The 14,316-nt window shown below is 41.7% G+C and overlaps 1 protein-coding gene across 1 annotated transcript in view; it reads left to right on the plus strand.

Moving 5' to 3' along the window:
- Window positions 1-14,316, plus strand: part of uggt1 (UDP-glucose glycoprotein glucosyltransferase 1) — a 38,129-nt gene that overhangs the window by 17,468 nt on the left and 6,345 nt on the right. Inside the window, exons 20-35 of the mRNA XM_084045527.1 lie at window positions 97-195; window positions 1,016-1,110; window positions 1,546-1,752; window positions 2,576-2,707; window positions 2,918-3,048; window positions 3,875-3,970; window positions 5,996-6,098; window positions 6,646-6,725; window positions 7,109-7,298; window positions 7,911-8,069; window positions 9,175-9,260; window positions 9,664-9,748; window positions 12,375-12,463; window positions 12,887-12,991; window positions 13,190-13,274; window positions 13,754-13,936. Of these exons, the coding sequence (XP_083901653.1) occupies window positions 97-195; window positions 1,016-1,110; window positions 1,546-1,752; window positions 2,576-2,707; window positions 2,918-3,048; window positions 3,875-3,970; window positions 5,996-6,098; window positions 6,646-6,725; window positions 7,109-7,298; window positions 7,911-8,069; window positions 9,175-9,260; window positions 9,664-9,748; window positions 12,375-12,463; window positions 12,887-12,991; window positions 13,190-13,274; window positions 13,754-13,936 (1,925 nt within the window). The remainder of the gene's footprint in view (window positions 1-96; window positions 196-1,015; window positions 1,111-1,545; window positions 1,753-2,575; window positions 2,708-2,917; window positions 3,049-3,874; window positions 3,971-5,995; window positions 6,099-6,645; window positions 6,726-7,108; window positions 7,299-7,910; window positions 8,070-9,174; window positions 9,261-9,663; window positions 9,749-12,374; window positions 12,464-12,886; window positions 12,992-13,189; window positions 13,275-13,753; window positions 13,937-14,316) is intronic.

Genomic DNA, 14,316 nt, shown 5'->3' on the forward strand with positions numbered 1-14,316 from the left:
CACACACACACACACACACACACACACACACACACACACACACACACACACACACACACACACACAAATCAACCTTGTATCTTTGTTTCCCTGCAGACAACCACTTTGTAGACGACTATGCTCGTTTCTCAACCTTGGACACCAAGGAGAAGAGCACTGCTGTGGCCAACAGCATGAACTACATGACCAAGAAAGGTACAACTTTGTTTAAAATCACAGCAGCAGCAATTTAGTGCTCCTGTTAAAGTGCTCATCTCTTAGAAATGGAGCTGAAATTAGATCCCCTAGTTTATGTTGCGTGCTGTCTAGGATGATAACTCGGGAGTTCCCAAAGCTGAACACTCTCTCTGTATTCTCCCCTCTGTCCTCCTTTGATTGAATTTTCCCCTGAATCAGGGATGACCGCCACCAACAGGCATGGTAATCCTCCCCCTGTTTTTCCACCCAATTACTCCTCTGTCTCTCTGTCCCCCCCCCCCCCCCCCCCCCCCCCTTTCTCCAACTACTCACCTGTCGATGCTTTCACGCATTTGCGAACCCTCCACCCGCCGCATGAATCACTCCATAGTGCAAGAAACGGTGCGTTACTAACACTAAGCATGTGATGATTATGTATAATAGCCTTTTAAAGAGCATATCGTGATTCAGCTCTCTGCAAGGAGTCTGACAGTATGTTATGTGTTGTTTGTCCTAGCTGCACGGGGAACACTATGTTGGACACCTAGCCTGCTGTTAGGAAAATTGGCTAGTCTCTAAATACTGTGATATACATGCAACATCATGAGGCAATTTAAAATGGGCAATTTTCACCAGCAGCCGACATCATTTGTTCATATGCCTTTGGTCATTCGAGCCCATGCCGCTGTTCGTGTTGATATCCATACCTCCCCAACCCTGCCACACACACAATGATGAAGGCAGTTTTACCCAGTTCTTCTGACTCATATGGTTGCCTGCATGATGTTGTTTTACTAGAAAGAGTTACAACCTTTATCCTTGCTCTGTTATTTGTCAGATGATGGCGTCATCCGTCCTGTGACGTTCTGGGTGGTGGGAGACTTTGACCAGCCCTCTGGACGCCAGCTCCTCTATGACGCCATCAAACACATGGTACAAACGAAACAACACAGACAGTAAATTATATTTAGTAGAATATCAGTTTGCCAGGAGGTACTACATATCATTAAAATGTGTGGTGCCAAACATTCACTTGTACACTCTTCATACATAGATGAATACATTTTTGTATTTTGTGTTTCATGGGAAGTTATAGAACGCTGTTACTACACTATCTCATGTCACACAAATTAAACTTAAGTGGATTGTCACACCTTTGGATGTGTTGGCCTAACCATTTACATTAAACAGTTCATCACCATGACCACTAGATGGCAGGATGAATATACTGTGTTATTTTAGAGAATCCCATCTCAGAGCACTCAATTTGGTGCTCTACGTTTGTCTTTCTGTTGCTAAAACATAATGAGCGCATTTTCGACTCCTCAGAGCCAGCCTTCCTCTAACCCTACATGCTTTTTTAAATAGAAAACCAGCAACAACGTTCGGCTTGGTATGATCAACAACCCATTGGCTGGTCCAGCCAGCGATACAAGCCGTGTTACTCGGGCCATCTGGTCCGCCATGCAGACACAGACGGCAAACAACGCCAAGAACTTCATCACCAAGATGGCCAAGAAAGAGGCCGCGGCAGCCCTGGAAAAGGGCATGGATATTGAGGAGTTTGCTGTTGGGGTGAGGATGGAGAATAGAGAATTGATCTAACCCTAACCCACCCGTCAAACCACATCCAGTACATTGATTCTTACACTCTCTGAGTTAAATGAACACTGAGGATTTTACTGTGTAGCAGACTGTTTCAAAGTATCATACTTAAATTAACACATTAGGCTAAATGACAAAAGATTTGTTTAGATTGGACAAAATAGGTTACATTTGTCATTATGCTGTACAAAATCGACTTACTTAGGCCACACCGATGTAGCTTGAACAATAAACCTGATTTATGTTTCTACACATGTAATCAGCACTTAATTATAATGCTTGGTCGCAATTATTTGTTTATGTATTGCTTTTTTCAACTTAAAAAAAATCGGAATCACTTTATTTGTCAATTTCCCTACGTACTTACAAACATTAAGAAAATGGAATACCATTCCCCCTCAGCCACTTGCAGTGCAACATAAAGCATTAAACCATCTAAAAAGCATCATAAAGACAAAATCTAAAACGCACACAGTACATTGATAAACATTGTAAAACCCCAATATGTACGACATGCATTTCATTTGAGAGTTGCTAAATTCCATGATGGAATCATCGCCAATGTTATACAAAAAAATATTATGGAAAGTAAAAGTGTATCTATTATATAAAGATGACGATTCATTAACGATTCAGTAACCATACAGTACATTTGTCACTGTCAGACATTCAGACGTTCCTCCACTTCTCAGGCCCAGAGCCACAAAGTAACAAGTCAGTTAACCAAATCAATTAACTTAGAATACCCCCTTTTCTTCTTCTCTGCTGTCTAATCCTGGCATCTCTTCTGCAGGGTATGGATATGACATTGTTTAAGAGTGCGTACGAGGGGCCCAAGTTTGACTTCCTACTCTCCCACGCTGCTTACTGTCGAGATGTGCTCAAACTGAAGAGAGGACAGAGGGCGGTCATCAGCAATGGAAGGGTGAGTCATGCAGTCACGACACGGATGCACTGAAATGCAATGAAAAATGTCATACTCTGTCTTTTCAATTACGTGGGCTAACCAAGGCTAGCTGTCACCATGTGTCAATTTAATGGAATAAAAACTAAACACTACATAACATACACTGACATGTACATGGACATTATAACCGGGATGTCACCAGCCATTTCTGCCTTGTCTCGCCTGCAGATCATCGGCCCACTGGAGGAAGAGGAAGTCTTTAATCAGGATGACTTCCTGCTATTGGAGAGCATAATTCTGAAGACTTCTGGGGAGCGAATCAAAAGCAAGGTCCAACAGTTTGGGATCGAGGAGGACAGGTAATGTCATCATCATCATAGCCTATTTAGAGTCTCAATTAGCAGCCCTTTGCCTGATGGGCAGTCTCAAAAGTGTGGGAATTACTACATACATGTAAGCTCACATTTTTCTTGCTTCAATTTGGGTGACTTTGGTGAATCGTTCTTTGTTTTGTTTTTTGACAAATGGGTGATGGATCTCAAATATGTTAAATTAACACATGGGGTGCCAGCATTTTTTCATAACAACTTACGTTGGGTGCCAGCATTCTCCCCATTGACTGCGCTTTAATGTTTAAAGCTCTAGAATCCACGACGAGCAAATCCATGTAAAAAAAAGCATCCATTCATTATATAGAGGTCTCGTACAATCGGGGGGAAAAAATTTAAAACATTCGGAAAACCGTTCCATAGTTGCAGCCAGTTGAAAATAGTCAAAAATACATTGTAAAAAAAAAAAGCACACAGGAGCCGAGATACAGGCTTTTGAAGTCATAAGTTAACCAGGAAGTGGATGGGAGTCTAAATCTTCGAAAAATGATATCTCCTGTTGCTATGGAGGAAAACAGAAAAAAAACAAAACATTTTTTTTCAAAAACAGTATATATACGGTTTTGGCACTCAACAGTTGTAATTGAAAAGAAGTATATATACGGTTTTGGCACCCAATGTGTTCATACACATTAAGGGAACAATCTAAAGTGACCAAAGAAATGGGGTTATGTGTTCAGTCACCATTCACAGTGGAGCTTGTTAATGGTATGTGGCATAAATGTAAATGAATGTCTGATTCATTGAACTTAAGTGCTGATGTGTATTTCTGTGTGCTTTGTTACATTTCTCATAGGGCCAGTGACCTGGTAATGAAGGTGGACTCTCTGCTGTCCTCTCAGCCCAAAGGAGAGGCCAGAGTTGAATATGCCTTTGCTGGCGAACGCTACAGGTACAAACCTTAAACCATTATACACACTACAGGAACAAACTATAGACCACATTCACACGCTACAGTTAAAAACTGCCCACAGCAAACTCTGGCTCAAGAGTCAAATATCAAGAAAGTAGATAAGTGTATATACATTGTGCAATATCGTTTTGTGCAATCTATATCGTTTTGTGCAATCTATCAGTAATAACTAGTTCCGAGTGTCCAATGCACTTATTTGTTATTTAGGCTTTTATTCCCCCTATTGTCCATGTCCTTGTTTATGTCAATAACAGCCACTGGGAAGAAGCTCTTTCTGAGCCTTGAGCCCTTGGCTTTGAGACAGCTCAAGCGCTTGCCAGACCGCATCATTCAAATTTCCAGAGTTACTACAGTAGCTTTTTTTTCTCTCCCCAAGCATCTGCTGTTGTACATATCCAGCGGGGACGGGAGAGGGCTCCCTGTATGCTCAGCCGAACGCAGATCCCAGGAATGGCCATTTCCATACCAAACTGTGATGCGCCCTGTCAGTATGCTCTGGGTGGCAGCAGAGTAGAAGCATTTCAGGATTTTTTGTGACACTCTGAATTTCAGAGACTGCCTAAAGTGGTACAGACGCTGCCTCACCTGCTTTGCCACAAACCCGGTGTGCATACTCCAGGTCAGGTCTTCGTGATGTGCACACAGAGGTACTTGGAGCTGGTGCCCCATCGATCAAGATGGGTGTGTAGGCCCTATGCTGTTTCTTGCAGTAGCCCACTATGATCTCATAGTTTTTTCCAATGTTCAAGAAAAGGAAGAGTTTTCTTGGTAACAATGCTACAGTTCTGCCACCTCCTCCAAGTAGGCCCTCTCCTCATCATTTAAGATCAGGCAAACTTGACAATGTCAGCAAACTTGACAATGCTGTTGGGAGCTGTTTTTGGTGATGCACAGCAGAGGATTCAGCACACATCCCTGTGGGGCTTCGATGCCAAGGGTGAGGGAGTTAGATGTACGAGTTCCAACCCTGACTCAATGGAGGATTCCGATAAGCCAGTTTGCTTTCCAGCCTGGTGGGGACTATGGTGTTGTAGGCCGAGCTGTAGTCAAAGAATAACAGCCTGCCATTTAAGTGCAATAAACTCGTCCTTTATTATATTTCTTCCCTTCATTGCCCTGTGCCTTTTTCATACACGCGCACAACCCCAAAACATTGTCATCACATGGCCCAAGAGAGTCAGAGTCAACTTTATTGTCACATTACAGGTTTATAGGTGCAAATAAGTGGGTGACATTTGTTTCCATAGGTGCATACGGTTAGGCTGTAGACACAAAGGTGGTGGCACTGAGATTAGACATCAAGGTGCAAGAGTATCAGTGCATTGTACACGAGATAAGGTGCAAAAAGAGTATTAATGTATTGTCAGGTTCAACCACAGAAAAGAACAGAAAGATAGAGGCAGGTTACTGTACCTGGCAGAGATTTGCACTCTGCTGAGCGCACCTTTCTAGTATATTGAATATAAACTGGCATAGTCTTTGTACAAAAATTACTGTCCAAGAATGTATTTGTTGTTTTTTTTATTTACCAAACCTCTACCTACGATCTTGTTCAATATTATATACAATGAAGGCCTGGCCACAAAATAGGCACATCAAAACCCGCAATACCCTGTCAGGCTGCATTAGCAGCCTAGGTGCCCGGACCGCTACACCAGCCGTCCGGGCCTACTTTATTGTTTTATCCAGAGGCAGGCGTTAATGCTCCATCCATGCACAGATGAGTATGGTTTGGTGGTCGCTTATTTCCTTCAATGGTGAGAGCACTGAATGCCAGCCACCATTAAACTGAATGTGTAATTTAATAATTCACATTCAATTATTTTTTGTTTGTGTCTGTTCTCATTGAATCTATCAGAGCTGACTTTTTATGTGTATACTGCAATAAAAATAAAAGCAGCCAACCAAAATGATAGAGTTAAAATGCAGGGCACATCTTGAGTATTGCATTATAATATAATTTTAAGAAACTCTTTCATCATGTTGACTTATTCTTCTTGGCAGTGCTGTGAAGATCCGTCCGAAGGAGGGAGAGGTGTACTTTGATATTGTTGCTGTGGTGGACCCTGTAACAAGGGATGCCCAGAAACTAGCTCCTCTGCTATTGGTATGTTGAATGTGTTTCCTCACTTCCATTGTTGGGTGTCTCTTCAAAGATTCTCTATAGATTTTAATGCTTTGATTCGGTGCACTTTAAATCCAGAGTGTTCATTTTACTGTGAGAGTGTTCAAATGCAATCAAATTGACCCGGTTACATTTATACACTTTCAGAGTTAAAATTGGACACTGTTGATTTTACTACGTACCTCTAACTTTTTGCCCTCTTTATTCTCTCTCTCTCTCTCTCTCTCTCTCTCTCTCTCTCTCTCTCTCTCTCTCTCTCTCTCTCTCTCTCTCTCTCTCTCTCTCTCTCTCTCTCTCTCTCTCTCTCTCTCTCTCTCTCTCTCTCTCTCTCTCTCTCTCTCTCTCTCTCTCTCTCTCTCTCTCTCTCTCTCTCTCTCTCTCTCTCTCTCTCTCTCTCTCTCTCTCTCTCTCTCTCTCTCTCTCTCTCTCTCTCTCTCTCTCTCTCTCTCTCTCTCTCTCTCTCTCTCTCTCTCTCTCTCTCTCTCTCTCTCTCTCTCTCTCTCTCTCTCTCTCTCTCTCTCTCTCTCAGGTCTTGAAGCAGCTGGTGAATGTAAACCTGCTGGTGTTCATGAACTGCCAGTCTAAGCTCTCTGACTTGCCTCTCAAGAGGTACACACACACCACAGCTCCACATTAGATGTGAATACACAGCTCATCTACCTATAACTTTTTTTTTTTTTTACACATCAATACATTTAAACCCTTATACCAAATGCACTCTCGGCGGTCTCTAAATGGTTTATAAACAACAAGTTACATAATACACACAGATGTTATCTAGATAAAACATTATTCATCACCTCTCATCTCCTCTCTATTTCTTAGTTTCTTCCTCATTAACAAAAAGTCTGATTTCAGTAAATAAAGAATAAAAAGAGGGAGACATCACATATGGAGATTTTGTCCATAAACATTGTGAATTTCACTTTCAAGCCACAGCTCTGTCTGTTACTTGTCTGTGTCTGGTAACATTGTAAACTTTCATCCACTAGATTCTACCGCTATGTTCTGGAGCCAGAGGTGGGATTCCAGGCAGATGGGAGTTTCTCTCCAGGGCCCATGGCTATGTTCCTAGACATGCCCCATACTCCCCTCTTCACCCTCACCCTCAACACACCTGAGAGCTGGATGGTCGAATCTGTACGCACACGCTACGACCTGGACAACATCTACTTGGAAGAGGTACTGTAAGTGTTGTGTGCAGTGCACACACTTGCAACACATGCATGCACACGTTGCAAGTGTATGGTGTTTTACATTCTTCAGGTGATGGGTTCCATACTTAGGCAAGCATGGAAAGTTTATTAGAATATGAATTTGAAGTAGCTCAGTTGATTTGACCACAGTGACTGGTCATATACTTAAACTTCCACAGCCCCAAATGTATCTGCATTTGGCTGGCAGCCCGTGTTAATTTCCGACCCTGATTGTTGACAGGAGCAGTGTGTGCGTGTGCATGTGTGTGCCCTTGAAGGCATATTTTACAACCCATATCCACTATCTCTGCTTTCTCTAACCTGACATTGATGAATAACGCACTCCATCCTAGTTTATTGGTTCCAGCTGGATACTCAATCCTCCCAACACAGTTTTTGTATCTAAGAGTACTCAAAAAGAAAGTTGAGGCCTTACTTTTTTGTCAGGGTATTTGATAGTCTTGGCTAAGTGCTCACTCGGGGCATCTGTTGTTGAAGCACATTCTGTTCCTGACTTGGCGGTTTTAATATCTCTCTCTCTCTCTCTCTCTAACACTCTCACTCTCACTCTCACTCTCACTCACACATCATGTTCTAGGTTGACAATATTGTAGCAGCAGAGTATGAGTTGGAGTACCTTCTCCTGGAGGGTCATTGTTTTGACGTTAGTACGGGCCAGCCACCACGTGGCCTCCAGTTCACCCTGGGAACTACCTCCGAGCCCGTCATCTTGGACACTATCGTCATGGCAAACCTGGTAAAGGACCGTTTCCATGCCCGGCTCTACAACTTCTTTGGGTGTTAACATCTTGAAATGCTTCCTCCAACTGTAGTTTGTTCCATTTATATTTATTCCTGCTTGTTCTTGAAGTAAAACTTGTGTAGTGCCACTCAAGTGGCAAAACCAGTTTATGCACTTGATTATCACACAACCAGGATATCCTGGGTTTGAACCCTGCTCAGAATCTGTGTTATATACCTCCTATCATTCATTGTTCTGTGTAAATCTGGGGTTTTCAACAGATTTTGACCCAGGGACCACCATCCTGACTAAGAGCAACCTGGGAACCACCACTATTGTGCGTGGTGGGTCCATCATAGACCCACCCCACAGAATAGTGGTGTGGGGTTCATGCGCCGCAGGGAGCTGGAGAAAATAGCTATAATATCAATATAATATCTAAATAAATACAGTTATTTTGTTTGAATATGATTAAGGATTACTGTGTTTTTATGCATGGCCAGGGACCACCGCGGACCACCGATTGAAAACCCCTGGTGTAAATGAATCAGAAACGCCATGAAATTGGGTTCATCGAACTAAGGGATTTAATTGATTATCAAAAATACTAGATAATTGAGTACATGCGTACAAAAGTACATACATTCATCAATTAATAACCGATTCCTATTTTGGGCAAAAGTTTCAAAATATTTAAAATAGTGAATATAGCTGATCTATACGCTCTGTTGCTATTTTCACAGTTTTTGCATGACACCTGTGTGTGTGTGTGTGTGTGTGTGTGTGTGTGTGTGTGTGTGTGTGTGTGTGTGGGGTCTATTAAAAATGTTCTTCTCGATTCGATTAATAAAAAAAGTAATCGATCGAATATTCGCTAACAAAATAATCTCCTTTTTAACTCATTGAGTGCCATTCACATTTCACGTGTTTTACCGCTCTGGTGCAACCTGCCAATCACGTGTTTCACGTGTTTATTTTTTTTTACTTTGATTTTTTATTTTTTTTATCGAATTGGCCAGAAATAGCCAGAAATAATTCTGGCACTCAGTGAGTTAAAAAAAAAGATATCTTTCAACAGGCTTCTAAAAATCTAAATGTAAATCTATGTTCTGCTATGTAGGGTTACTTCCAATTAAAGGCCTACCCAGGACTCTGGATGTTGAAGTTGAGGAAGGGCCGCTCTGATGAAATCTACAAGATATACAGGTAAAACTGAGATACATACCTAAACTGCGACTGACAAATTAGCATGTATGTATTTCACATAGACCAATTATTTGTTTACCAACATTGAGACTGGATGCACAGGTGATTGTTTCACGCAATCAATTCTCAACCTGTTGTTTTGGGGTGCGCTGGTTTCAGCACACCCCATCCCCCTCTTGTGTGTTGGCTGGTGAGGTGTGTCCTAGCGAGACCTGATAGAATGGGTTTCATTGCGCCCATACTGGTTGCACGCATACTGGTTCTTATCAGTGTGACGTCGTCTGTTAAGGGGTCTATACGTGTGTGTGTGTGTGTGTGTGCGCGCGCGTATAAATAAATACAAATATGTGTCTTTGCATACATGCTCATGGTTCATCTTCCTTTTTTTTATAATTTTGTGCAGCCATGATGGTACAGACTCGCCGGCTGAATCTGATGACATCATAGTGGTCATGAACAACTTCAAGAGCAGGATCATCAAAGTTAAGGTTGGTTGGTGTGTGAGGTGTTGAACTGTCGGCGTAAAGACTATGGTAGGAATATCCAATCCCATCATTCACAATCACAAATGAATTGGTCAAACTTTTTGTCCTCGAGACTCAAATAGGGTTTGAAACAGTTTGGGTCCTGGAGCGAGCCTGCATTCTTCCACTAGTAGATATCCCAGGAAGTGCTGTGCCAGTTCTGAACTGGTGGTCTCATAAAATGCATATTAACCATGTTATGAAGTGTGCCGTTGCGCAATTTACACATAAAATCTGACTTTAAAAGTGTCAACCTCAAAGTCCCATTCCTGATCAACTGTGGAAACACGCCAATGATGTTTACATTTTGAGGTAAATCCCATCACGTCAACTTCACTGAATAGTCAAGATCGGGACATTGCATATTCTGGGTGAGGAGGAGACAGACACTTTTAAAGTACGATTTGATATGACAATTGGGCAACTGCACACTTCAAAACTATTTTAATAATATGTATTCATGTCTTATAAGACCACCGCTTCAGAATTGGATTTTATACAGCGTAATTCAGCGGAACTGCTCTTACTTGAATTCTGCTAGTGTAAGAAACCTGTAGGCTTGCTCCAGGATTCAAACGGTAAGTTAAGTAAACCATTTCAAACACTGGTCTCCAGGGCTAACCAAACCTAAGATGTTCCTCAATTATGAATGCTAGGTGGGGATGGGAGCAAGGTAGGTCTGCTCAGTATTATAATCTGTCCCCTTGGTGAACTGGCGGTATACTTATAAATATTTATTACAGAGGCCAAATTTACTGGTCAGCATGGGTTGTACTTATTCTCACCAGTCAGTAGACAGAGCAAAACATGCTGCTCATAAATAAATCTGGCGGATGTGGAGAATCATAAATATTCATTGGGGAGTTTACAAATCACCAAGTGTGCATCTACATAGGTTATAGCACATTGGGCACTATATCAAACTACAAATGGAGTTACAAATCGCCCAGAGACTCAAATTCTGTTCTTTGGTTGTCTTAACGTCTTTGAACATATGCTTCTGGTAGAGTGCAACAGGGCTGCCATAAAATGGCGGTCAAATATGAGTTTGACATCAAATGTAAGCAAATGATGTGTCGTAAAGATGCAAGGTTGTGTCTGACAACTTTCTCTGGATAAATTAAACTCTATGCTGCCAATTTACTGGTATATTTACGCTGTGTGATCTGGTGCTGGCAAAATGACAGGAATCTTCATAGTCTTTTTCCCTGCTTTTATATGGCGGCACCACATATATTAGCTATTTGTTAATGCAGAACATCTCTATAATCTCTACCGGTAATGTCATGATGTTGCTTCTGTTCTGTTAATTAGCGGTGGGACCATGGGGCGGGATATGTGACCGGAATAGAGTTAAATTAAAACAGTCTGCCAGTCTAGAGATGGATATACATTTTTTCAGTTTGTAATGAAATCTTGTGTTATAGAAAAGTTAGGTTCGCAATTGGACGCAAGACACTTTGCATCCAATCGTGTCGGAAGCTCTGAGTATTGTCACACTCAAGATAAGCTGTCTCTAACTATCAGACACCTGTAATTCACCAAGTCCAAATAGTTTTCTGCTTCGTTCCCTTCAATCTACACCAAACGCAGATAAGTTTGATTCCCCATGAAACACTTGCTTTGCAGACATTATACATTGCTGTCAGAATGCTTTCATTTTTGATAACGCAATTACCCAAAACATGTTTTGACATTTGTCATCGTACAACATTGTGTCTTGTTATTTGCCACACTGCAAGGCATCCACCGCAGCTTAGTTGCGTTGAACTCAATGATTGTCAGTACTTTAAAATCAAGAAAATTATGACATTTATGTCAGAGACGACAGGTATGGTTAGGAAAGATAGAAACAAGTTGGGCTAATATGAAGGCAGAGGCCGTAGATGGATATAAGCTGTGCGCTGATAGTGAAGCATCGTTTATACTGTCCTCCATGAGAGAGGCAGCTATGAGACAGCCCATAAAGCACAGTGATGCTACTACACACAAGCCGTTTGTCCCAACAATCTGATATTTTAGTATTCCCAAATGCCTAGTCTTGTGTGCTTATAGACTAATCAGACATTTCAGTGACTTGATGAATAGCCGGAAGTAGGGTGTCCTAGGGATGTATGCGCTGCGTGAGCAACTTACATTGAATTGAGTGGCCGGTGATTTTATTAAATAGCCCCATGGCGAACACCCACATGTTGGCACACAAGGGCATGTGAGAACGACTCTCCCACTGCCTATGCCAGCAGTTTATGTTATTTTATTTCTCAGCAATGTCCCTTGCTGATTAGTTCATGTTTGGCAGTGCCTAAGTGGTTAGCACTGTTGCCACACAGAACAACAAGGTCCTGGGTTCGAACCTGACAAGGGCCTTTCTGTGCGGGGTTTGAATGTTCTGCTCATGCTCACAATGTGTTTACTCTGAGTGCTCTGGCTTTCTCCCACACTAAAACACGTGCATGTTAGGGACATATTCTAGAGCTGGAGCTGGCTCCCTGGGCACTGCTCAGTGGCTGCCCACTGCTCCCAATAGTTAAAATGTGTTGGAAGAATAAAGTATAAGTTAACTCAACACATTTGTAAATGGTGTGCTCAGGTCCAGAAGAAGCCAGACAAGTTTAATGAGGAGCTGCTGAGCGACAACACCCAGGAGAACGACTCTGGCTTCTGGGAATCTCTGACCAGGTAAGATGTTGATGACGCCTTCATTTGGTAAATACAACCTTTTCCTTGTACTCTTGGTCCTCTGTTTTTTTACAATACGTTTTCAGTGTTGAATGAATGAATGAATTTATTTCACATCAAAGGCAGACAATAATCCATTTTTAAATTGTCAAGGATATAAACAAAGCCAGCATGCTTATTTCCATTGCGGTCCTCTGTGACCTGTGATCTTTTCTGACACCATTTTATTGGATCTTTCTTTTATCGTACTTTTTCTACTTGTAATATTTGTATTAAATCTATTTTGTAAAAAGGTGCATGATGTTGCCATTCTGACTCCTGCATATTTGGCTGCCTCTGTTTTAAGTAGTCTTGAAAAATAACTCTTAACTGTCAGTCATTTTATCAAGCATTGTCTCCTAATAATCTCTCTTTCTCTGTCAGAGGGTTCTCGGGGGTAACAAAGACAGAAGAACCTAAACAAGAAAAAGATGATGTCATAAATATATTTTCAGTAGCCTCAGGCCATCTGTATGAGAGGTTCCTAAGGTGAGTGTCGTCGTCCTTCCCACACAGACACACAGACACACACAGCACACAATACAAAAGGCGAGGAATGTTATTCTCCAAAATCCTAGAAAGAATAAAACCCAGAAATATCACTGACAGCTGAATAGTGATGCTTCTTTGTTGATACTGCCATCCTCTTGTTCTCACATCCGTGTCTCTCTTGGTTTTACCTTTCAGGATCATGATGCTCTCTGTTATAAAGAACACCAAAACCCCGGTCAAGTTCTGGTTCCTCAAGAATTACCTGTCGCCAACCTTCAAGGTACAATCAATTAAACATTAAAATGGAGATTTTCACTGTAGGTTTCGCTGTGTGTGTGTGACATCATTTTCAAACAAATGCTTAAAACCAACTGGTGTATGATATCTGCAGCAGAGTTGTGGGTTTTTCTTCTAGGTTTTATAGAAAACTTGAACTTTTTTAGATTTTATTCATCTTTCACATACTTTAAACCTTCATTGTCCCCCAGGGCTCTATCCTTGGCTCCTCTTTTTTCATCCCAGCCAAATCTCTGCAGAAAATAGCCAATGTATTGTACAAGCTCACAACGCGTTGCAATAGGACATATTATGAGCTTGTATATCTGCTATTTTCACAGAATGTTTGCCCCAGAATAGGGATGTTTACCTTATAGATTTATTCTCTGCTTCTTTGTGTTGTCCTGAGAATATCCCAGGCATAGATGTGCATGTGTGTATTTACATACACAGCCCTGTTTATTTGTGTGTGTGTTTCTACAGGAATTCATTCCCCACATGGCAGAGGAGTATGGTTTCCAGTATGAACTGGTCCAGTATAAATGGCCCCGCTGGCTCCACCAGCAGACAGAAAAACAGAGGATCATCTGGGGTTACAAAATCCTCTTCCTGGACGTGCTCTTCCCCCTCGCTGTCGACAAGTTCCTGTTTGTGGACGCTGACCAGGTTAACATTCGCACATGCGCACAAACACAGTGTAGACTGCAGTGTCCAAGACAACTTCCTATCCATATGTTTTGTACGCGAAAGTGTTTCTCAAGCCCTACAGTATTCATCATGGGATAAGTACCTGCAAATAGGGCTTTAGTCTTAATATTCCTGTACACAGACTGCCAAAGGTTTATTTACCCAAGGAAACACTTGCTTCTATAAATAATTGTGAGTTGAGCACACATCATGTTCTGAACCATATTTCCCATCTTACCTGAGATTTCCTCAGAATGTTTATATAAGATGTCATAGTCCTAAGATACTCTGTTATTTACACTAAGCCCTGCACTCTGACCATAATACTCATTCACACATTTGTCTTCCTCCTCTGCTGC

Source organism: Gymnoscopelus microlampas (genome assembly GCF_963454915.1).
Source record: "Gymnoscopelus microlampas genome assembly, chromosome: 20".
In the NCBI taxonomy this organism is placed as follows: domain Eukaryota; kingdom Metazoa; phylum Chordata; class Actinopteri; order Myctophiformes; family Myctophidae; genus Gymnoscopelus; species Gymnoscopelus microlampas.